The 26,036-nt window shown below is 41.6% G+C and overlaps 2 protein-coding genes across 3 annotated transcripts in view; both read left to right on the top strand.

The window, feature by feature from the left end:
• The window catches only part of megf10 (multiple EGF-like-domains 10), a 158,269-nt gene extending 150,740 nt beyond the window's left edge, over positions 1-7,529 (top strand). The window contains exons 23-25 of the mRNA XM_078395540.1: positions 811-855; positions 3,627-3,833; positions 5,981-7,529. Of these exons, the coding sequence (XP_078251666.1) occupies positions 811-855; positions 3,627-3,833; positions 5,981-6,135 (407 nt within the window). The 3' untranslated portion in view covers positions 6,136-7,529. The remainder of the gene's footprint in view (positions 1-810; positions 856-3,626; positions 3,834-5,980) is intronic.
• Positions 7,530-8,990: 1,461 nt separating this feature from the next.
• The window catches only part of prrc1 (proline-rich coiled-coil 1), a 33,245-nt gene continuing 16,199 nt past the window's right edge, over positions 8,991-26,036 (top strand). Inside the window, exons 1-5 of one of the 2 annotated variants that reach the window (XM_078395533.1) lie at positions 8,991-9,032; positions 15,491-15,607; positions 19,395-19,601; positions 20,659-20,804; positions 23,830-23,932. In XM_078395533.1, coding sequence (XP_078251659.1) covers positions 15,517-15,607; positions 19,395-19,601; positions 20,659-20,804; positions 23,830-23,932 — 547 coding nt within the window. In that variant the 5' untranslated portion in view covers positions 8,991-9,032; positions 15,491-15,516. Of the gene's footprint in view, positions 9,033-15,490; positions 15,608-19,244; positions 19,602-20,658; positions 20,805-23,829; positions 23,933-26,036 lie in introns of both variants that reach the window. The other variant, XM_078395528.1, reaches the window with a different exon arrangement.

The raw sequence follows: 26,036 nt of genomic DNA, 5'->3' as shown, positions 1-26,036 counted from the left end.
AACAGTAAGATCTACCCAGTATTTAAACATTCAATTATCCCCCCCCCCCCCCCCCACCCCACCAACCCTGCAGAGTTTTGAGTGGAGAGCATTCCAGATTTCCATTCTCTTTTGTATGGGCATAATTTTTTTTTTGTGCTGTTGCTCTGCACGCGTCTCAGCAGAAGAAGCAGATTCCTCTTCAGCTACCCTCACAGATCCTTAGGGTATTTTAAAAACAGAGATCATTCCCGAATCTGTTATCATGAACCTCTGTTATCTCTGAATACCTGAATCTCTTGAGGAAAACATTGTAACCTGTTATAGAGTCATAGAGACATAGAGTCATACAGGTCCTTCCACCCAACATACCCATGCTTACCAACATGCCCCATCTCACTACTCCTACCTGCCTGCGCTTGGCCCATAACCCTCTCACCTTAAACCTCTGTCCTTTGCTTCACGATTCCCCCACTCTGGGCAAAAGACACTGTGCATTTACCCAATCTATTCCTCTCATGATCTTGTACACCTCTGTATGATCACCCCTCATCCTCCTGCACTCCAAGGAATATAGTCTTAGCCAGATCAACCTCTCCCTATAGCTCAGGCCTCGAGTCCTGGCAAAATCCTCATAAATTGTCTTTGCACCCTTTCTAGATTGACAACATCTTTCCATTGATTCAATCCCATTAGTCACGATAGATTCCAAGGAAAATATCTTCTTTCTCAGGATTGCTTCCCAGAACAAAAACAGTTCTCTGGATAATCTATGCTTTGCCTCAGCTGCCATTTAACCCTTGTATAGAAATAATTTTGGTTTGCTTACAGGTGCTTTTGGTGCTGATAGAGGATACGTTGGAAAATCTCTAAAAGGTAAAATTTTAAATAGTCTTGGTGCTGCATTTATACTTCCAAGGACCTGTTTCTTTGACACTGTGTTCAGCTTTGGATGAGCAATCTCCTCAAATAACTATTTGAGTCAGAGGCTATGAGCATTGACACCATCACCAGCTAATAAATGGCCCTGATGGCATTTATTAGCTGTCGATGTTGCCCGTGAGAAGCTGGTGGCAAACTACCATCTTGGTCTGCTGCAGTGAGTGTGGTGAAAGTAATGCACATGGATAGGAAACATTTGGAGGATATGGGCCAAAAGCGGGCAGGTCTACACTAGTGTAGACAGGGCATCTTGATCGACATGAGCAAGTTGGGGCAAAGGACCTTTTTTAATGCTGTATGACTCTATGACTGGAATGGCGGGACTGTCGTATGTTGAAAGGCTGGAGCGATTGGGCTTGTATACTCTGGAATTTAGAAGGATGAGGGGGGATCTTATTGAAACATATAAGATAATTAGGGGATTGGACACATTAGAGGCAGGAAACATGTTCCCAATGTTGGGGGAGTCCAGAACAAGGGGCCACAGTTTAAGAATAAGGGGTAGGCCATTTAGAACGGAGATGAGGAAGAACTTTTTCAGTCAGAGAGTGGTGAAGGTGTGGAATTCTCTGCCTCAGAAGGCAGTGGAGGCCAGTTCGTTGGATGCTTTCAAGAGAGAGCTGGATAGAGCTCTTAAGGATAGCGGAGTGAGGGGGTATGGGGAGAAGGCAGGAACGGGGTACTGATTGAGAGTGATCAGCCATGATCGCATTGAATGGCGGTGCTGGCTCGAAGGGCTGAATGGCCTACTCCTGCACCTATTGTCTATTGTCTATTGTCTATTGACTCAAAAACTGCTCCTATGGTGCAGTAGAGACAGTGACTGCAAAAATTCACATCAATAGAAGAACAGCCACTCATTTCTAGGTGTGCAACATGAGGGGAAATTTTGTTTGGTGGTTTTCCCATATGCCTGATGGACTTGTCCTTCTAAGTGAGAGAGACTGTGGGTTTGGGAGGTGCTGCCATCAAAGCCATGGTGGATAACAACAGTGAATCAGTGTGCACTGTAACCATGGTGCAGGAAGCACCAGTTTACCAGAGACCGTGTCTGCATAAATACATGAACTTTTAATCATCTTAAGTCATGGTGGTGGAGTCAGATATACATTTGCAACTTTTACCCACCACTGTTAATTCAGTTATTAAATAATTCAGTGGGATCAATTAACAATTTTCTGTGCCCATTTTCGTTCCAATTGACAATCAGCCAACCAAATGCCACTCATCACAATTTGAATCCCTAGTTTAGAATGGAGAACTTAACTCTGGAAATCCTGGATAAATAAGATTAACTTTAATAATAACATCAAAAGTATCTGAAAAAAGACCTTTCGACTTAAAATGTGCTAACAGGCCCTTCGGCCCACTGAGTTCATGTCAACCCTGCAATCACCCCATATGCTAGCACTATCCTAAACACTAACATAGAAACATAGAAAATAGGTGCAGGAGGCCACTCGAGCCAGCACCGCCATTCATTGTGATCATGGCTGATCATCCACAATCAGTAACCTGGGCCCAACCTCTCCCCATATCCCTTGATTCCACTAGCCCCCAGAGCTCCATCTAACTCTCTCTTAAATTCATCCAGTGATTTAGCCTCCACTGCCCTCTGTGGCAGAGAATTCCACAAATTCACAACTCTCTGGGTGAAAAAGTTCCTTCTCACCTCAGTTTTAACTGGTCTCCCCTTTATTCTAAGACTGTGACCCCTGGTTCTGGACTCCCCCAACATTGGGAACATTTTTCCTGCATCTAACTTGTCCAGTTCTTTTATAATTTTATATGTCTCTATAAGATAGGGACAATTTACAAGGGACAACACTAGGGACAATTTACAATTTACAGAAGGTAATTAACCTGCAAACCTGTACATCTTTGGAGTGTGGGAGGAAACTGGAGCACCCAGAGAAAACCCATGTGGTCATACAGAGAATGTACAACTCCGTACAGATAGCACCCGTAGTCAGGATCAAACCCAGGTCTGTGGTGCTGTAAGGCAGCAACTCTACCACTGCACCATTGTGCTTCCCTGATTAAGAAACCTCTGGACTGCTATTGGGGAAGGAACATTCAGGAGTGGAGATGTTTAGAGTTTCAAATAGTTGGCACCAGGAGGATAGGCCAAAAAAGCCTCTTTCTATGTTGTAGGATTCTGTATAGTTAAACAATGAATGAAAATCGACTTCTAGAATTATTCAGCAGATCAGTCATTATCAGAAAAGAGAGAAAAACAAGAGTTAATGTTTCTGTTTGATAATCTTTCGTCAGAAGAATAAATTGGAGAAGAGTTAAATGTTGAATATTGTGAAGTGTGTGTAAAGGTATAATACCAAAATATTGAGTGAGAAAGTGGTGAAAAGACCATAGAGAAATTAAATAGACTGGAGGATCTAACCACCTGCATCTTTTAATTTACAAACTAATTTTGTTTTGGTAAAAATGGGGGTGGGGGATGGTGAGGGGAAGAGAGGGAGGGAGAAATATTACTACCGAGGGGAAATGAGCTTAAATCCCAAGTATTCCCAAAGGAATGTGAAAGTTCTCTGAAGCATCCAACAGCCAAAGAGTAAATATAATTTCCCTGTGCAGCATAAACATCTATTAGCAAGCCTTGCAGGATAAATTATCATCTTTGGGTATATTTTTTTAATTTAACTCTCTTTTTATTTTTAATGTGTGATTTGTTTTCACACCCACAGATCTGGTGAAAACTTCAGGCTTTAGTGCCAGCACTTGCTCACTCAACAGTACTGAGAACCCATATGCCACCATCAAGGATCCACCAATATTTACGTCCAAAAATTCAGAGTGCGGCTACGTGGAGATGAAGTCTCCAGCTCGCCGAGATTCACCGTACGCTGAGATTGGCAACTCCACATCAGCTAATAAAAATGTCTACGAAGTTGGTATGTTTGATATAATCTCTCCTCTTTTAATGACGATGAACTACATTATATTGCTCGATCAAAGAAACATTCTTAAGATTACGTACAGAGCTGTTTTGTGGGTGACCTTCCATCAAGGTGAGGAATTGCTCAAGAATTATAAGCAAGCAGAGCCCAGCCATTTCCCACATCTTCCCTGCTTGAGTGAACCGTGCATCACTTTAATCACTCTTTGGTGTGTGAAAACAAAACAAAACTGCAGATGTTGGGAATTTGAAGCGAGAACAGGAAATACTGGAAACATTCAGCTTGTCAGCAGCATCTGTGTTGCTCAACCTGCTGAGTGTTCCAGCAGTTTCTGTCATTGCGATTACTCTTCAATCCAGGCTGAGTTGACTTTTTGGGTTATTAGATGATAATTAAATCACCAGACAGATTGTCTTATACACACATCAAAGGGATATCCTGACTAATATCACCATTAGGGAGTATCCAGGACCATATCACCGTTTGGGAAGTATCCGATGTAGGTCAATATCACTATGGATGAATATTCCAGTCACTGTCACCACTGGGTAATATTACCAGGCGAAATATTCTGAACAATGTCCCCAGGGGAAGATCCCGATTCATGCCACTATAATGGAATATCCTGATTAATATCACTCGTGGAACACAATATCACCAGAGGAATTTCCTGATCAATATTACCTGGACAGCATTTCAGTCAATATCACCACTGGGCAATATTCTGATCAATATTAGTTGGGGGAATATTCCAGGTGGTATCACCTTTGCAATGTCACATTGCAAATATCCTGAACAGTACCATTGTTGGGGAATATTATGTTAACATCACTCGGTGAATATGCTGATCAATAATACCAGGATTATAAACTAGTTATTATCACCAGATAATATACTAACAGACTGGATGAGAAGAGGTTGTTTTCCGTGACTGGCGTGTCTAGAATGAGAGGTCTCAGATTACAGTACCAGATATTTAGGACTCTGATGAAGAGAAATGTCTTCACTCAAAGTGTGGTAAACCAGCGGATTTCTTTACCACAGAATGCTCTGAACTGAATATCTTCAACAACGAGACTGCTAAATTTCTTTACACAAAATTGGTCAAGAGGTATCGGGTGAGAGGTGTAATAAGGTATAAAGATAAATGGTCAGCCGAGATTGTGTTGAATGGCAAAGAAGGCTAAACTTCAACATTGCCTAAGATCCTGCCCAGGTTACATATGCCAATTTATGGACTACTTGTGCATATGGACAAACATGTGGGAGACCAGTGAGATGGAATTTCTGGCTGCTGCAGTCTGCATTTCTGACTTGCAAAATATCTAAGTAATGAACAGTTCACAGGAATAGAGCCCTGTACTATTTTCTATCGATATCAGCAGGGGATTTGTGTAGGAAGGAATTGCAGATGCTAGTTTAAACTGAAGATAGACACAAAATGCTGGAGTAACTCAGCAGGATAGGCAGCATCTCTGGATAGAGGGAATGGGTGACGTTTCGGGTCGAGACCCTTCTTCAGATTGTTTTCGGGTCGAGACCCTTCATCAGACTGCTTCAGCAGGGGATTATCCTGATTGATATCATCAAGGGCATGAGCTGTTCAGTGCCATTAAGGATTTCCAAATCTTAAATATTGGTTTTGTGAAACAAGCTACGTATCTTACTTGGTAGCTTGAATCTAAAGAAGGATCCCAACTCAAAACGTCACCCATCCATGTTCCCCAGGGATGCTGCCTGACTCACTGAGTTACTCCAGACCTTTGTGTCATTATTTTAAATCTTACTTTCACCCCTGTTTTGTTTTGCCAATTATCTTAATCTGTGTCCTCTAGTTATTAATCCTTCAATCATTGTCAACATTTTCTGAAATTATACTATCTAAGCCATCATTTTAAATATCTCCAATAAATAACACCTCCTAACTTCCTCTGCTCTAATGAGAATGGTTTGTAACATCTGTCCTGTAAAACAATTATTGCAGATACACTTTAACAATTATATCATTAACTATGAAGGTATCACAAAATGCTGGAGTAACTCAGCGGGTTAGTTAGCATCTCAGGAGAGAAGGAATGGGTGACATTTCGGGTCGAGACCCTTTTTCATTCCTCATTAACTATTATATTTTTGTGCTCTAGAACCTACTGTGAGTCTCGTCCATGGAACATGCAATGGAAACACTCCCTTTGGCCCTTATGACCTGCCCAAGAACAGTCACATTCCGTGCCATTACGACTTGTTGCCAGTCCGAAGCAGTCCTTCAACATCACAGAGAATGAACGACAATGAATGAATTAGATGACAGTGATTTACAGATGGCGAACAGTCCAGTTGAATAGCTCTCTGGGGCAACAACAGAGGGAGTCTGGCCAATGCCTTACCAGGTCCTCTGGACATATTTAGATGATGACCAGTGCTCAACTGAGTTACAGATGAAGAGCGGGAAATGTTGAAGGCCGCTACACAACTAAAGAGAATTCCCTTTACAAAATTCCTTTTTTTTTCTCTAGATGTCTTTGAGGGTTGACATTAAACTCCTGTCTTTGGGCATTCATGCTAATATTTTATAAATCACCTCATGAAAAACATTGCTAGTGAAGAATGTAATTGTTTAACAATTTTTCAGAAAGAAGGTCCTTTGAATCATCTCCATCTTATAACATGCCATTCCTTAATTCCCACAAGCCTTTTAAAGTAAGTCATTCCATGTATACATAAATAATACTCTAATACATATTGATAATCATTTCTTCAAGTAGGTAGCATAAAAGTATTTTAGTTCTTTATATTTTTATAGAACAGTTTTGACTTAACTAAGGAAAAGAAACAAATGATGACTGCGAGTGGTCACAGCAAAGTGCAAGTCATTGATGGATTCTTAGTGATTAAAAAGCACACTGTAAATGCAAGCATCTATAGAGACTTCCAATGCTTTGCCGCCACATATCTTTGAGCTTATTGCTTCTACAGCCATTTTCTGTTTCTTCTCTGCGAGCTTCTTGTAAAATAAAAACAATGCTGTGCTTAAGCTGGTCTTGTGCATCACAAATAAATTTGTAAAATTAGTAGTGATTGTAGTTTACTTTTGTTTTATTTTTACTTTCCCAATAACCAGCTGCATTATTGGAGGCTGTTACACTGTGTTCTGGTGATATATGCTCTTATTTTTGCATTTAAATCTATGTTCAGATTAATGATTGGTTTCATGAGTGTTATGTTTTTTTTCTCTTTAGGACATTGAATCCTGAGCCTATGTTATTAATCCTGTGTATTGTATAATAAATTGTACATAGAGGCAAACCAGGTTAAACTGATTGACAAGTGGTAACTTGTTTAATGGACTTAAAACTGTATAGAACAGAAAATAAATCTTGTCCTGCCAGTATCATTAATTTGTATGTGCTGTTGCACTATTATCTGGATTAGATTGTGACATGTTATATATACTGCCTCACCGAGAACATAGGTTCTTTCACCTGAGCAATAACATCTTTATTACATTATTTATGTTTTTTCTCATGACCAGTATAAACCATAACTATGGAAGTGTATTATTCCAACTCATTTACTCCAACTGAATTCCAATGTTAAATGGTTCTCATCCTGCTTTAAATCATTAAGTATTATCTGCAACTTTTTACGTAGAGATTGTTTGTCACCAGCTTTTTAATAAAAATTACTTTTGAAAGTGCATTTGGTCTATGTTTTTATCACATGACTATTGTTCAAAGAAGCCTGAAGTCCCACACCACCAGGTTCAGGAACTGACAGCTATCAGATTCTTGGACCGACACCCCAGTTTGACTGCAGAACACGAGCCCACCTCTTGCACTACTATGGAATTGTGTTTTTTCTCATTATGTTTTTGTCTGAGGTCTTGTATCTTTTGCAATCTTTTAAAATCGTGTGTTAATTTATGTATAATTTGTGCATAATTTGTTTTTGTGTGTTTGAGTCTATGTGCCTGTGATGCTGCTGCAAGCAAGTCTTTTCATTGTTCCTGTGCCTCACTCTTATTGTGCATACGACAATAAACTTGAGGATGGACACAAAATGCTGGACTAACTCAGCGGGACAAGCAGCATCTCTGGAGAGAAGGAAAGGGTGATGTTTCGGGTTCGAGACCCTTCAGACTTGATCTTTAACTTGGGCGTTATTACAACCTAGCGGTAAGAATATTGATTTCTCCAAGTAACCCTTTCTTTCCCCCTCTCTCCATCCCTCCCTCATCCTAGTTCTTCCACTAGTTCTACGGTCCTCCTGCTTATCATCGTCTGCTTTGATCTGTCGTTTTCACACCTTAGTCGAGTGATACAGCGTGGAAACATGCCCTTCGGCCCAACTTGCCCACGCCGGCCAACATGTCTCAGCTACATGGGTCCCACCTGCTCGGGTTTGGTCCATATCCCTCTAAACCTGTCCTATCCATGTGCCTGGAGAAGGAATGGGTGACGTTTCGGGTGGAGACCCTTCTTCAGATTGGTTAGAAGGTTCTCGACCCGAAACGTCGCCCATTCGTTCTCTCCAGAGATGCTGCCTGTCCCGCTGAGTTACTCCAGCTTTTTGTGTCTATCTTCAGTTTAAACCAGCATCTGCAGTTCCTTCTTACACACTATCCATGTTGTGCCTGTCTAATTGTTTCTTAAATGTTGGTATAGTAACTCCCTCAACTATCTCCTCTGGCAGCTTAAGTGTAAGAAAATAACTGCAGATGGTGGTACAAATCGAAGGTATTTATTCACAAAATGCTGGAGTAACTCAGCAGGTCAGGCAGCATCTCAGGAGAGAAGGAATGGGTGACGTTTCGGGTCGAGACCCTTCTTCAGCTTGTTCCATTCGCCCACCACCCAGCGTTGTGTGAAAAGGTAAGCCCTCTGATTCCTCTTAAATCTTTTTGCCTCACCTTAAACCTGTGTGTGTCCTCTGGTCCTCAATCCCCCTCCCCCTACACTGGGCAAGAGCCTCTGCATCTACCCGATCTACTGCTGTGGTGTTTTTGTACACTTCCATAAGACCACCCTTCATCCTCCTGCACCTGTCCTCTGGGTCTTCAAGACGTCGCCGTCGCCGCTCGTTGTGCGCGGTGACGTCTGACGGCCGGCGTGCCGACCGGTGACGTGGCGGGCGCTGACGTTGCTGTGGTGACGCGGCCATCTTGTGTGCCGGGGGCCCAGCGGCTGGAGGCAGAAGGTAAGAGGCCGCTCTGTCTGTGGGTGGGTGGGTCACCTTGGCCGTGTCCAGGGCACTGCCGCCGGGTCCAGCTGGAGTGAAGGGATGGGATGGGAGGGGGGGAAAAGGGCCATCGGCCAAGGCCTCGGACTCCTAACCGAATGTCTTCTTCCCGGGGGGGTTTCAGACGAGGGGACGTGGCAACGACGGCGGTGGCTGCATTCGGTCCCAGGTTACCTCAGGTGCCCCGGCCACCCACCCTCTCTCTCTCTCTCTCTCTCTCTCTCTCTCTCTCTCCCCTCCGCTCAGCCCTCCCTCTGCCTAGACCTCCATCTCAGTCTCTGAGGGTTGTGGGTTCAAGCCCACCCCCCCCCCACCCCTGTGCAGCACTTCAGGTTAATACTTCCAGACCGGCCCATGGAGGTGCCACCTTTGGCTTGGTACATTGACTTGCGGCATACACTGTCAGGAAGAAGACCCGAGCTACACTCTCCTTGGGTCGTTTTTTGTCCCAATTAGTAGGATCACATAATAGCTTATATTGTTAATATCACATTTCTGTTGTGCGCGAATTCGCTCCTGGACTTTCAACACAGCAGTCGTCATTGATTAAAAAGTATTTCTGAAAGCTGCTGTAAAAATCCTGCTATTTTGTGAAACATTTCGAGATGCACCGAATCCGTAAAAGCCATTCAAGAGATGCATGTTATTATGCCTGTTATCTATGTGTGGAATGGTTGTTTAAATCTTATAATTGAATGCTGTTCAAAATATTGCCGATTTCAAGCAATGTAGAAGGATGAGTCGTCCCACCCTCCTAACCACACAGAGACGTGGCAGTGTCGATGTGTTTGATGTGATATGGGCAACTTTGGAACACCTACAATAATCAATGGTGCAGTAACCTGTTGAGATATTGATGTGAGAGATTGCAATACTTATCCTAGTGCCTGTGAAACAATGGCAATTGTTTGGCACCTAATGATATGTGAGGATGGTAATGTTCCCACAATCTCATTTTTGCCACCATGCTCATAGGTGTGTTGGGCATGGGCAATACTTTCACAGATATTACATATTATTAGATGCAGTCGACCTGTGGTGGGGAATATCGATAATGAATTGGCAGAGCTGTTTAAAACTTTTACCCTATTCTCTCAGATGTCAAATACTTGCCTATCCAGCTGTGTAGTTTAGAAATATAGCACGGAAGCATGCCCTTTGGCCCATCTAGTCCACGCTGACCATTGATCACCCATTCATACTAGTTCTATGGTCTCCCATTTTTGCATCCACTCCCTACACTGCGGGGAATTTAGAGGCCAATTAACCTACAAACCTGCATGTCTGGGATGTGGGAGGAAACCCGTGTGCACAGGGAGAATGTACAAACTGTGCAAAGATAACACCCAAGGTCAGGATCGAACCTGGATCTCTGGTGCTGAGGCAACAGCTCTACCAGCTGTCCCTCCTTGCCTCCCTTGGAGTGTAGAGTGTTATAGTGCCATATTCATCAAATTCTTCTAAAGTCCCTCTTTACCCGTGCATTGCAACAGGTGATTTTTTTCCCCCCTTTCCAAAAATGTCCTTCAATCATAAAACATCCAGTTGTACAATATGAGACTTTGTCACCACACCAAGAAAATCTTTGCAAACACATGCAATAGTAGGTTAAGTCAACACAACATCAGTTTTCCATTTCCAACCACACAAGAGAATAAAGAGTGTTTAATTGTCATATGTACCGACAACGGAACAATGAAATTCTTTCTTGGAGCAGATATCAGGCTTGTAAACACATTACTCGGATAACATAATAAGCTTTGAAAAATTAAATAAATTAATAACCTCAACAAGAGTGCAAAAAAGCCCAAATTCTGTGGTGTAATTAAAAACTGTTCAGAGTTTAGTTAGTGTTTTACAGTATTCAAGAGCTTGATGGATGGTGGGAAGAAGCTGTTCTTCACGGTTTTCAGACTCTTCTCAATGGTAGAGTGAAACAAGTGTGTGGCTCTGGAGGTGTAGGTCGTTGATGATGCTGGCAGCTTTTTTGAGGCAGCGACTCCAATTGATTCCCCTCAATTGATGATTGGTCAGTATCACTGCGCTGTGTCCACCACATTTTCTGATCTTCATTCTGGGGAATTTGAGTTGCTGAACCAGGCAGTGATACAACCAGTTAATAAACTACAGAGAGGTTAGTAGACAGTGCCTGGTATCTCTGCAAGGGCAGAAGGGCCCTAAACTCAGGCTTTTCTTCACAGTGTAGCTGCCACAATTGCTACAGGCTTCAGTGTTTCTTTCCACATATAGTCCATTGAGTTTAGTTTATTGTCACGTGTACCGAGGCAGTGAAAAGCTTTTGTTGCATGCTAACCAGTCGGCGAAAGACAATACATGATTACATTTGAGCCATCTACAGTGTACAGATACATGACAAAGGGAAAAACATTTAGTGCAAGATAAAGACGGTAAAGTCTGACCAAAGATACTGAGGGTCTCCAATGAGGTCGATAGTAGTTCAGAACTGCTCTCTGCACCTTGGAATGTGCCATTGGACATCATTTGGTTGTGGATAGCTCCCTATGCTGGGAAACCAAGTCTTGGACAGAATCAGTGCATCTTTTACCAAACCAGTGATTTTTCAGTAGCATTTGATGCTTGTCGCAGTATGGGTCATTGTCAACTCATCATAGTGTGGTGTAACTGGCTGAAAGATTGACCATGCATCATTTAGAGGAAATGTGTGGGGCAAGTTTTTTTTCATACGGTGGGTGGTGAGTGTCCGTAATACATTGCTGGGAGAGGCATACAATAGTGGCATTTAAGAGACTTTTGGGTGGGCATGTGGATATGCAGGAGAATGGAGGGATATAGATTATAAACAGGCAGATGACACTTGGTCTTGGCATCATGTTTGGCACAGACATCTTTGGCTGAATGGCCTGTTCTTGTGCTGTACTATTCTATGTTCTATCAGCAAACACACATGACAGGAAATGAATAATGCGCAGCATGATGGAATTGACTCCAGCTGAAGGATGTGATGGGGGTCACCCTTCTCATCACAAGCCAAGCATTGGCTTGCTGCTTGTTTGACAGTTCTGGTGATGAGTCAAAGTGTATACATGGGTAATCATCCAACAAGGCCCATTGTCTCCTTTTCCGTTATTAGCAGGATCATAGTATTTCGTAATGAATACTGTAGTTACTCACCATGCAGGGTTTATAGCAGGTTTCATGGTGAACTTGCTTCATCTCTTGCAAACAGAACAATGTGCCGGATGCGAATTGCAGAGATTTCCACCCTGATCCAACGTCGAATAAGTCAGTCGATAGAGGGTTAATCTTCATTTTCAAATTTGCACAAACTTATCCAAACTTTAATAAAAGACAATTAACTGTAGTTTAACATCGGGGAAGCTAGGTACATGGGCTCCCCACATTACAAATGACCTGCCTTATGGGAATCTAACAAACCTTTCAAGCTAAGGGCAGCACAGTGACGCAGCAGTAGAGTTGCTGCCTTACAGTGCCAGAGACCCGGGTTCTATCCTGACTATGGGTGCTGTCTGTACAGAGTTTGTGTGTTTCCCCTCCTGACCGTGTACGTTTTCTCTGGGTGCTCCGGTTTCCTCCCACGTGCAGGTTTGTAGGTTTATTGGCTTCAGTAAGGTTGTCCCGAGTGCGTAGGATAGTGTAGTGTATGGGGAATGCTGGTTGCCGCCTGTTTCTGTGCTGCATCTCCAAACTAAATTAAGCTAATGATTATAAAACATTTCATGGTCTTCATTAATTAAGATAAAATTCCATTAATTTAATTGCAGTACTATTAGATTGATTATTCATTGAAATGAGAATTATAGCAGGTCTATGCAGAGCAATATGATATGGTTTACTATAGAACATTTACTTATTTACAGAGAAATCAGCTTATGGAGAGCATTCAGCAACATATCCCTTATAGAACCCAGAGCCTGCCTGCACAAATAAATCAAACCCAGTAATTATTCAGTTTTATTTAAGTGATATATGAGCGTAGACAACGGTGACTTGTGAAATTATGATATGTAAGCTGCACATTAAAACTGAAGACACACATCTCTTTAGATTCAAGATGATTCCATGAAATACTCTTATACTTTTTAGTGCTCAATCTTATTAAATGAAGTGATATTAACTGTCTTGGTGTGAAGATGCTTGGACACTAATTCTGAGGTGTAAACAGTGATCCTCTGAAGTAAGATTCCTGATTCCTGTACGATTCTGTGAGTGCTGTGGTAGAAGTATTTGGTTTTATTCTTGATATGCGATAAAACAAAGTAAAGGACTGTTAAGCTGATAACAACCTGCAGTGTTTTTGCATGGGTGGTGGAGGACAGAAAGTACTTCAGTGTTCAGAAGGGCCATTGTTTCAAGATGTCACAGACCATGCCGTACAGAAAGGTATTTTGGTCTAGACCTCCCAACCCTTCCGAATTTGGCGGAAAGTTTCTGCGTTCCTATTTAATTTCCGCCATTCTGATTTTGCCTCCCATTGCTCCTCAAAACTCGGGCCTCGCCGTGCCCGGTTGTGCCGCGCTGCTCGCCGGGCCTGGCCTCGCCGAGTAGTGTGAGACCCGTTGATGCTGAGAGGGAATGGGGGCTGGTTGGGGTGGGGGTCGGGGGAGGGGGGTGGGGGTCGGGGGAGGGGAGTGGGGGTGGGGGGCGAAGGAAGGGAAGGGGAGTGGGGTTTGGGAGTGGGGGTGGGAAAGGAAGGGAGGGGGTTGGGGAGCGGTGAGGGGAGGGGTGTGGGGGGACATGGACCATTGCGATTTGCTGTTGAAGACCACTGGAGCAAGTATGTCTTCAATGAAATTAGGTATGTGCAGTTTTAAATGAAATTCTTTCTTCATAACTTAGTCATACATTTTATGACCATTGTTCTTTTATTCAATACCAAGAGAATTGGGATGTGTAAGGAAAAAGCAAAATAGAAAAAACAAAACAAAACAATTTTTTATTTGTGTTGTTAAAAGTATTTCTGTTCAATAACCTTTCTATGAATAACAGAATATACTCATGATAGGCCTGACATTGTACATGTAGTCCAAGAATCGGACTGTTGGACTGTTTTCACATATGAATGTAGCGCAATGCGTATGTGCATTTGGTGTGCATACTTTTATTTTTGCTGAAAAGTTGCATTACATGCCATATTATGAAATTTGATTTAAAATTTTGAATTTGTGACATCAAAATTATGAATTTGTAAAATCAAATGTTGGGAGGTCTGTTGGTCAATTTATCTGGATTTTGAGAAAGCTCTCAAATGATCTCCTCATTCTTCCTGGGGTCTCTTCATATTTCATTATCAATTTATCAAATTTGATTTAGTTTTACTGTTGAAAATGCAGCCAGCACCTTTTCATCCAGCAGGTGACTCACGCCATATCCTGCAGGTATAAATGCTTTTATTCTCTAATTTTATAGCAGTCATGCTAAATTCGCCATTCAAACAATTGCCTTCATGCCTCTAGAGACAGTTTACCTTTATTTCCACTCTCAAACCCTGTTATCCATTTCATTTAATGAAGGTCTCCCAGTCCCTCAACCTAATATATTGCGTAAGGTTTGATGGGATACTTTTGCAAATATCTCTGGATTGATATTTGTAATGCCCTGGTCAGGCGCCGTACAATGGTTGCCTCACCAACAGTCTGTCTCGTCTCTTTCTTTGTATTTTAGTCTGTCGTTAAATGTTGTTCTAGTGTATCTTTAGTTTTGTATTATGTGGGGGGGGGGGGTTGGAGGAAACATTTTTTTATCACTTTCCTCGACGGAGATGCATCTTTTTCCTTATTGTGTCTCCGTCTGCACTGCGACTTAACATTGTGGAGCTGGCGGCCACTTGCTGGGGATCGACCTTGGGAGCTCCAACCATGGGTGCCTGCAGATTTAACATCTCGGAGCTGGCAGTCCTTTTGCCAGGGATCGACCTTGGAAACTCCAACCGCAGAAGCCTGTGGACTTAACATCGTGGTGCTCGCGGACCCTGGTTAGGGACCGGCTTCAGGAGTTCCAAGCTGCAGGAGCATCGACCGCCCCGATCACGGGAGCTTCGATCGCCGGCCGCGGGAGATTCAATTGCCCAGATTGCGGATGGTTTGACCCCCCCGCCCGCGGGAGAAAAGGGAGGAAAGAAGACAAGACTTTATTGCCTTCCATCACAGTGAGGAATTTGGAGGAGCCACTGTGATGGATGTTTATGTTAAAGTGTTTATGTGGTTGTGTGTTTTGCTTTTTTGGTATGACTGTATGGCAAATCAAATTCCTCGTATGATTTACATACTTGTTTTGTTTTCATACTTGGCTAATAAAATCAATTACAATTATATGCCATCTCTCATTTGTTGAAAAATAGTGGCAAATGGCTTTCTTGACCTGCAATCTTGAGATTTCGTTTTAAGTTGTGAAATGTAACCATAATTTACTTACAGTATTATTGTGGTCGAAAGAACAAAAGATGATGGAGGAAAGTGGGATTGAGACAACACCTCCCAGCACTCCACCACCAAATACGTCCATGACAACAAGCAACCCTCCAATTTCAACAGGTATTGCTGCTTGAAATTTCAGTTTGTGGTGTGGTACCTATTTCTAGATGATATATTTATCAATAGATTAGTCCTAATAAAATAGAAAGGATCAAGCTATAACAATCTATAAGGGGAAACATGTTTTGCAGCTTTTGTAGCACCTAAAAGTTTTTGGGTGTTTTTCTGGGGAAAAATTAGGTTGACACTTCTTAATCAGTTGGATTATGGGTTTTCTGAATAATGTGCCATTGTGTAATTGACCTTATCAGAATACAGCGGAGTTCGAAGGAAACATTTTTATTGTTCTAAGTTCCAACAGAGGTAAACAGGAATAAAAATGGTCAACTGTTAGAAAATAGGTAACGAGTGTAAATATGTTAAGTAGATTTTGTTTTCATGGCTGTGTCTAAAAGTAGAGGGCGAAAGTACAAGATTATCCTGAAACAATTCAACAAAACCTCTTTTACCCAGAGTACTGAGAATGTGGAACTTGTTACTACTGGATTATAGTTATGTCAAAGACATTAAGGGGGAAGCTGTGCAGGTTTAGGTGGGATAAAGGTCTGGCAAAATATCTTAAGTGGATCAGTTTGTGTTGAGGCTAAATGCTGTCTAAGTTGGAGGCTGAATTGATTGTTTTCATGTAGTAACAGGTAGTTCATTCTGAATTAAATTTGTTGTAAAAACGTCTGCACTGGCATTTTAAAAGGGAATTTAAATATTTGGAAGGGAAAAATCCTGAAAGGAAGACAAGAAGAAAATTGAACATTGCAGATGGCTTCAGGTGAAAATCAGTATAATTGATCACAGTGTCTTTATGAACATCTTGGAATAAGTTATTTTTATCAAGCTGTTTAGGTGTGGTTTTGAAAATTTGACGTGACACTTTTATGCTTAACAAAAATTTCCTACTACATCTGGTGAATTTTCAGAAACATGGAACTGTAAATTTCCTCGACAATAGACATTAGACAATAGACAATAGGTGCAGGAGTAGGCCATTCTGCCCTTCGAGCCAGCACCGCCATTCAATGCGATCATGGCTGATCACTCTCAATCAGTACCCCGATCCTGCCTTCTCCCCATACCCCCTCACTCCGCTATCCTTAAGAGCTCTATCCAGCTCTCTCTTGAAAGCATCCAACGAACTGGCCTCCACTGCCTTCTGAGGCAGAGAATTCCACACCTTCACCACTCTCTGACTGAAAAAGTTCTTCCTCATCTCCGTTCTAAATGGCCTACCCCTTATTCTTAAACTGTGGCCCCTTGTACTGGACTCCCCCAACATTGGGAACATGTTTCCTGCCTCTAATGTGTCCAATCTCCTAATTATCTTATATGTTTCAATAAGATCCCCCCTCATCCTTCTAAATTCCAGTGTATACAAGCCTAATTGCTCCAGCCTTTCAACAAACGACAGTCCCGCCATTCCGGGAATTAACCTAGTGAACCTACGCTGCACGCCCTCAATAGCAAGAATATCCTTCCTCAAATTTGAAGACCAAAACTGCACACAGTACTCCAGGTGCGGTCTCACCAGGGCCCGGTACAACTGTAGAAGGACCTCTTTGCTCCTATACTCAACTCCTCTTGTTATGAAGGCCAACATTCCATTGGCTTTCTTCACTGCCTGCTGTACCTGCATGCTTCCTTTCAGTGACTGATGCACTAGGACACCCAGATCTCGTTGAACATCCCCGCTTCCTAACTTGACACCATTCAGATAGTAATCTGCCTTTCTATTCTTACTTCCAAAGTGAATAACCTCACACTTATCTACATTAAACTGCATCTGCCATGTATCCCGCCCATTCACACAACCTGTCCAAGTCACCCTGCAGCCTTATTGCATCTTCCTCACAATTCACACTACCCCCCAGCTTAGTATCATCTGCAAATTTGCTAATGGTACTTTTAATCCCTTCATCTAAGTCATTAATGTATATCGTAAATAGCTGGGGTCCCAGCACCGAACCTTGCGGTACCCCATTGGTCACTGCCTGCCATTCCGAAAGGGACCTATTTATCCCCACTCTTTGCTTTCTGTCTGTCAACCAATTTTCTATCCATGTCAGTACCCTACCCCCAATACCATGTGCTCTAATTTTGCCCACTAATCTCCTATGTGGGACCTTGTCGAAGGCTTTCTGAAAGTCGAGGTACACCACATCCACTGACTCTCCCCTGTCAATTTTCCTAGTTACATCCTCAAAAAATTCCAGTAGATTTGTCAAGCATGATTTCCCCTTCGTAAATCCATGCTGACTCAGAATGATCCTGTTACTGCTATCCAAATGCTCAGCAATTTCGTCTTTTATAATTGACTCCAGCATCTTCCCCACCACTGATGTCAGACTAACTGGTCTATAATTACCCGTTTTCTCTCTCCCTCCTTTCTTAAAAAGTGGGATAACATTTGCTATCCTCCAATCCACAGGAACTGATCCTGAATCTATAGAACATTGGAAAATGATCACCAATGCGTCCACGATTTCTAGAGCCACCTCCTTAAGTACCCTGGGATGCAGACCATCAGGCCCTGGGGATTTATCAGCCTTCAGTCCCATCAGTCTACCCAAAACCATTTCCTGCCTAATGTGGATTACCTTCAGTTCCTCCATCACCCTAGGTTCTCCGGCCCCTAGAACATTTGGGAGATTGTGTGTATCTTCCTCAGTGAAGACAGATCCAAAGTAACGGTTTAACTCGTCTGCCATTTCTTTGTTCCCCATAATAAATTCCCCAGCTTCTGTCTTCAAGGGACCCACATTTGCCTTGACTATTTTTTTCCTCTTCACGTACCTAAAAAAACTTTTGCTATCCTCCTTTATATTATTGGCTAGTTTACCCTCGTACCTCATCTTTTCTCCCCGTATTGTCTTTTTAGTTAACTTTTGTTGCTCTTTAAAAGAGTCCCAATCCTCTGTCTTCCCACTCTTCTTTGCTATGTTATACTTCCTCTCCTTAATTTTTATGCTGTCCTTGACTTCCCTCGTCAGCCACAGGTGTCTCTTACTCCCCTTAGAGTCTTTCCGCCTCTTTGGGATAAATTGATCCTGCAACCTCTGCATTATTCCCAGGAATACCTGCCATTGCTGTTCTACCGTCTTCCCTGCTAGGGCCTCCTTCCAGTCAATTTTGGCCAGCTCCTGCCGCATGCCTCTGTAATCCCCTTTCCTATACTGTAATACTGACACTTCCGATTTTCCCTTCTGCCTTTCCATTTGCAGAGTATTTAATTTTAATCAGCAAAGTTACTGAGATTCATCATGGAGCTTCACAAAATAAATGACAAGATTTGAATATATCGAACAGATTCAATGTGAGGCTAAGTTTCCCATTTGCCACTATTAAATCACAGCCAAATAATTTGCGTCTGTAGTAAACTCAAAAATGACGATGAACATTTATTCAAAGTCATGAACTCTAAAATGAAATGTTTCTAATTCTGTTAATGTAAAGCTGCATCATACTGAATGGAAATTTGTTGTTGTGCAGACCTGTTCTTTACTTTATGGTGCCATGGATTCTGCAGTATTGATATTTTTATCTGCTAAACAGCTATTATTATTGTGGACATTAATACTGTGAATAATATTTGCATTAATTATGTTTTTTTTTCACCTTTTGTTTCCCTTTTGACTTATCTGTCCAGTTCGACCGAGCACTTTACCTAATCCCATTACTACCTCCATTTCAGCCTTGCCTCCCCAAGTCTTTTCAACACCTCCTCATCCTAGAACCCACTTGCCACCTGCTCGGTCCTCTACACCCCTAACTGCTGTTGCATCCCCTATTCATCCAGCTGCTGTTCATTCTGGTGCTGCACCTTATGGCTTTTCTCCTTCAATGCCTTCTATGGGCTCTCCTGTTGGTCCAGCATTTTCCACACCTCCAGCAGGTCCACCCACCACTGGTTTCTCCATGTCTGCAAACTACGACATCACTCGAGGTCATGCTGGGAGATCTCCACAAACCCCATTGATGCCAATTTTTTCTGCACCCGTCACAGGTGGTGGTTTTATTTCATTGTTATGTCTGCAAATAGAAACTGACTTACATTTACTTAGAAAGTTATGTATAAATGCCTTTATACAGCTTAAGTTGTTAAACAATATTCACCACACGTTGTACCACAAGTTTAACTTGTTCTTGCACCTTAAAATAAAAAAAAGACCATTTGAACCACTATCAGTATTCTAACAGTTATTTATAGCAGCAGAATGCCATTGTGTTGAAGAAGGAGATAGTAAGGATGCCTCACGACTTTACTGTTTAGTTTAGAATTACAGCGTGGAAACAGGCCCTTCGGCCCACCGGGTCCGCGCCGACAAGCGATCCCCGCACATTAATACTATTATCCTACCCCCACTAGGGACATTTTTTACATTTACCAAGCCAATTAACCTACAAACCTGTACGTCTTTGGAGTGTGGGAGGAAACCGAAGATCTTGGAGAAAACCCATGCAGGTCTTGGGGCGAACGTACAAACTCCGTACAGACGGCGCCCGTAGTCAGGATCGAACCCGCCTGTCTGGAGCTGCATTCGCTGTAAGGCAGCAACTCTACCGCTGCGCCACCGTGACCGCCCAACAGGAGAATTTTCCTACTAGTCTTCACATCCTGTAGAATCCCTTGTAGCTAACATGGATTTTGTGGTGTCCTCCAGGTTCTTTGACTCCAATTTTAAACGTTGGTTTTGGCTATGCTGGCAAGCTGACAATAGTGCTTGTTAATCAACATCAGAGAAAGGTAGTTGTCTTTTTTTAATAAAAAAGCACTCCACTAATGTGTTTCCAATGTTTTGAGCATTGCATCCTGCCCTGTCAGGCATGTATATCTACAAACAGATAGACACATATAGATATATACATATAGATAGGTAGATAATATCTAAATATAAATGCATGTGGTAATTGTCAGGGAGCAGCAAGTCAGAAAAATGTGTATACATGCTAAATGTTAATTAATGTAAAGTGTTTTATTTAACTTTTATTGTTATGGCGTGTTTCTGCCAAATATGGACAGAGCCGTGTTGGTTACTTATTTCTTTATTTATTGTTGTCAGGAGTTGTTCCAGGTACCGTGATTCAGGCCCCTACTCCTGCAGGAAGTGGCTCCTCTATTACTTTCCCAGTGGAAACTGAGGACCCCAGGATGTCTGCGCACTATGACCAAAGTGGTGCTGGAGGAGGATTATGGGGCTTCTTTAAGGTAGGCCTCAAATGTTGAAATTCTTGTCACTCTTTTGGATTCACTTCTCTAACCTTCAATTTAAATAGAATTATGATTTAATGTGTATTTAATCATTAGTGCGAAGTGACACTTCAGCCCCCCCTGAAGGATTTTGTTTTTATAGTTGATGGCGAGATTATAAAAGAAAAACTCTTGGAGTAGCTCTGCGAAAATCTTGTTTAAAGAGAAGAAAATCTTTCACTTATGTAGTGCCTATTACCTTCCATTCATTACATCCCCCATTGCGTTCTATAGCCAATGAAAGGCTCCTGCACGTAACAGTGTGATAATGATCAGATAAGTCTGTTTAGTTATACTGTTTGGCCAGTATACTGGAATAATTCCCCACCTATTTTTTAAACTAATGGATAGGTCATTTTTGAATGTAAATTTGAGGGATCGAACTTCTTGAGATCTGCAACAGACTATCAGCCTAGATTTTTTAGCTTAAATCTCGAGCGGGTCTTGAACCCAAACCCTTAACGCAGCTCGACAGTGTCTGTCCTGAGGTGGAGTACAGTGCAGGATGGCTAGTAAATTATCCAAAAACTGGATAATGTTGTGAGATTAGATCAATTAAGGTTATATTACCTGGTTCAGAGAAGGTTGAGGAATAGTTGAATTTAATAGTTTGAGGGTTTGGGACAAAACATAACAGGGGTGAAGAGAGATTAAAATAAAATTCCACTAGTGGAAGAGGATATTACAATAAGAGCCAAGGCCATGTAATAGAGATGTTAGGAAACACCTCTTCATGCGAGGAATGATGAAAATGCTACCATATAACTCCCCTGTTCCCAAATGTGGCCTATGCTTCCAAGTAAGTCCAGGGGCTATCTTACAAGACCATTAATCCAAAAGTTTTGACTGATAAGCTAAATATCTGAGTTGAATTTCCATCATTTTGTTAAAAATATGTTGGTCATGACCGAAAAAGTACTGGATTATTATTAAAAATCCAACCCATGTACTAATGTCCTTCACGGGATGAAATCTCTCATCATTTAATAGTCTGGCCAATATATGACTCAAATGTGATTGTCTCTTCAATACATGCCAGTCAGTCGAATGCCATTCAGGGATGGGCTGCAAATACCAACCTTGCCAATGATACTCCGATCCTGAATAGAATAATAATTTTGAACCTGAGATTAATAAATTTTAACCAGGTGATGGTATGACATGCTACACATGGATTGAATTAAGATGCAGATCATGAGGGTTGAATATATTCTCTTTGTCTATATTTGATTTTTGTCATTAAAAGTAATTGAAAGAAATAATTCATTTTGTGGCAATCTCTTCAAGTAAATATAATTTTACTCCCAGTGTTATCATGATGTATTCCCATGTTGGTTTCCAATGTTTGACACAAAAATTTTCTAACCAATTTTTCAAACCATATGCCACTATGGCATCTTCTAGAGCTAAGCAAATACCATCACAATGTTTAAAAATCATTTGGATGATGCATGGGTAGGGTTACAGGGACATGGGCCAATGCATGCAAGTGGGACTAGTGTAGATGGGGCATGATGGTTGACGTGGGCGTTGGTCGGAAGGGGTCTGTTTCCATGCTGTCTGACTCTATAACTCTTTGTTTCAGTATGATGGGTTCATACCCATAAAGTGCATACAAAGAATAGCCCAAATGCATCTACAGTAGTTTCATTTGAAATCCTTGTAGCTAGTGAGAGATTTGTGACAAATTAGGATGTAATTGGACTCTAATTTCATGGTTGAAATTCAGGGAACTTGGTTTTGCTGGGCTGTTAGGCAGTGTGCTGACAAACAGATCTTTTCAATCATGCTACTAAGTTTCTTTATGTGTTGGATTATAGCAAAATAGAGATACTGAAACCACTGGGAATGTCCACTGTATATCAGTATTTGCTTCGCAACCAGAAGTGAAAATCATCTATTGCTTAGTTTAATTTGCTGGTTATGCTGTCTTTAATATTCCACTTGTTTCAGAAGCAACTGTATTGATTCATGACTATAGACCTTAATCATTAAAATCATTAAAAAACAGCAGAAATCCTGAATAACTGGTAGAAACCCTCACTACAAGCAATTATCTGTTATACTGTCAGAGTCCTGCCCCATTATATTGGACATTCTGAATGTTACTGGTGAAAATCATTTGCACAAACATGCTTGTTATTTGCAGGGGAGTCTGCATCTTAGTAGAAATACCCCAAGTAGACAGCTAATTGTTTGTTAAAGTTGATTTTATTTCAATGTGGAAAAATGCTTTGCAAAACTATACAGAACAAGAGATCATCAATCGCCTGTGATTTCTGTGAACTGGAAGAAAAGGCTGATAACACTGGAAAACATTTTCTTCAGGGAAAGGTAGCAGTTGAGTGAGGAAATAGAAAGTCAAAGCAATGCAGAATTTTGCTGCATTAAAAGATTCACTAAAGTCATAACAGAACCATCTTTTGCTTGTATGTATCTTGACATGGGCTGAAGTAGCTCTTTGTAGTTGTATGGCAGTTGCAGTATTTATAAATACCAGGAGATCATAAGGAATAGGAGTAGAATTAGGCCATTCGGCCTATCGTGTAGTCCGCCATTCAATCAAGGCTGATCTATCTCTCCCTCCTAACGCCATTCTCCTGCCTTCTCCCCATAACCTCTGACACCTGCACTAATCAAAAATCTATCTATCTTTGCCTTAAAAATATCCACTGTCTTGGCCTCCACAGCCTTCTGTGGCAAATAATTCCACAGATTCACCACCCTCTGACTAAAGAAATTTCTCCTCATCTTCCGAAAAGAATGTCCTCTAATTCTGAGGCTATGACTTCTAGTCCTAGACTCCTCATTAATTTGGTTAACTTGGTTACTGGAGAATAAATTAGTGCCTTAATAGGTGAAACATTTCAGGAAAGGCATGTGCTAAAGTACATTTCAAATTAGTTACTCCAGCATTTGTGTCTATTTTTGGTAAACCAGCATCTGCAGCTCAAATAAACTACTTTTGACTCATTGGTTTCAGGGTGTGGCAGAGAACTCCGTTGTGAAATCAGTTTTGGATAAAACAAAACATTCTGTTGAGTCGATGATCACCACACTGGATCCAGGCATGGCGCCCTACATCAGTAAGTATGGTGCATGAAAGACATCTCAATTATTTGATACATTCAAATAGGAATGAATCTGATTGAGTTTGTCTAATCCCGCTGGTGTGTCAGTGACTTACCTCCGTCATTCCCTCGGCTAAATTCCTCATCATTGCCTGTATCAATTCAGGATTTGCTATTTCCTTGGTTCCTCCAGCTGGCTTCCCAACCAATTGCAGTTCATTTCAACTGCTTTAAACTTCACTCGCCATGCATTATTCAGAAGCAAATATTACTTGCTCACAGCTGCTCCCCTATCTATTAACTAAGAATTCCCTGCACTTATAATTTTTGTATTTAAGTAGTTTGCCCTGTCTAATCTGTAACAGTAGCAGGCAAGCCTCCCATTACCCTGACTCCAATCTTTTGCTTCGCATACTCACATTGCTGATTAACCTTTATCTTTAATTGATTAATCAATTCCTACTTATCTCGCGACCTAGAGTATTGCACTGGAAGCAAAGGCTGGTTGCACAGATGAAGAACCTCTTCTTTACACTGCCCTCCCTTCCCCCAAAGAATTGTGACAGTCTACATTATTGACGCTGCTTGGACCATGTCCTGGAATTGCCATCCTCATCCCTTCCATTTTCCATATAAGATGAGACTGTTTCGCATCGAACTGTAGTCTTGTAGCTCTACAAATCAGCAGCATAGAAATTAAACTAGCCATCCTTTTAGCCCAGATAAATCTATTCAATACTAGATACCCATCAGTATCTATTCTAACCCTAACCCAGTGTCAAATGGTATTAGTGAATATTCTGTTTGTAGAATGGCAGACAAGCACTCTGGTTCTGAAATGTAGAGCAATGTGATGACTTGCTCTGAGCGCATCTTAATTCATAGCACTGCCACCTCTATGAGATAAGGATTATAGATTTACATTCCTCTCCAGGCTTTACGTATGTCCATCTAGTCTCCATTTTAGTGCTGTACTGAGGGAATCATGACACTGTCCAAGGTGCAATTTGTCCAAAGAGGAGGTTCGGTTGAGCTCTGTCTGTTCTCTGTGGTTCAGGTGGGTGTGAAATTCCCGCAATATTTTTGATGAGGAGCTGGCCATCAGTTGTCCTTCCTATAATTTGCTCCAGTTGTCCTTGCTATAATTTCTCCCTCTACCGACAACACCTGAACTGGATTAACTGGTCGTTACTATTTCAGGATTATTGCTGTGTGCACATTTGTTGCATTAATTGCCTACGTAACATAAATTGTGTTTCATGTGTTGTTTTTTAATATCATGAGAAAGTGAGGATGGAATATGTTAATGAAACTGCATTGACAAGATTTGTCATTCAACATTGAGTCATAGAGTTGCACAACACATAAATAGGCCCTTTGGCCTAATTCATCCGTGCTAATCAAGATGTCAATCTGAGCTGGTCCCATTTGTCTGCGATTGGTCATATCCCTCTTAAAAATTTACCATACATGAACACGTCTAAATGTCTTAAATGCTGCAATTGTACCTACCTCTGCAGCTTCCTCTTGCAACTTTTTCCAGATACCCACCACCCCCTGTGGAAAAAGTTGCCCCTCAGATTCCGTATAACCATTTTCCCTCTGTGCCCTCTAGCTTTAAACCCTTCTACCCTGGAGTAAAAGATTGTGACCATTCATCTAATCCATGGCCCTAATGATTTTGTGTACCTCTGTGTGGTCACCTTTCGGCACCAACACTCAAGGCAAAAGAAAATCTCATCCTATCTAGTATTTCCTTATAACTCGAGCCCTCCAGTCCCAGTAACAACCTTGTGAATCTTTTCTGTGCCCTTTCCAGCTTAATTGAACATCCTTTCAATAGCTGGGCGAACCAGAACTGCTCACAATACCCTGTGTGTTCTCATCACTGGAAACTTCAGTGAATGACTTGTTCCCACTCCAGTTCTGCACGTTGTGAAGTGGCTGTTGAGACCAGTGTTAGATCTGCAGAATTTGCCACAGCTTAGGCAGTAGGTGCTTGGCATGGAAGGTGATGTGGATGATGGAGCACTACTTACACCATTTTTAATGGGTTTCTGTGCAAAAATTCAAACTTTCAATCCTTCATCTTGAGTGGGCATGAGCCAGGAATTCTTAA

Source organism: Rhinoraja longicauda, chromosome 3 (genome assembly GCF_053455715.1).
Source record: "Rhinoraja longicauda isolate Sanriku21f chromosome 3, sRhiLon1.1, whole genome shotgun sequence".
Taxonomy (NCBI): domain Eukaryota; kingdom Metazoa; phylum Chordata; class Chondrichthyes; order Rajiformes; family Arhynchobatidae; genus Rhinoraja; species Rhinoraja longicauda.
The sequence above is the reverse complement of the archived record's forward strand: the minus strand, read 5'-3'. Positions and strand labels throughout refer to the sequence as shown.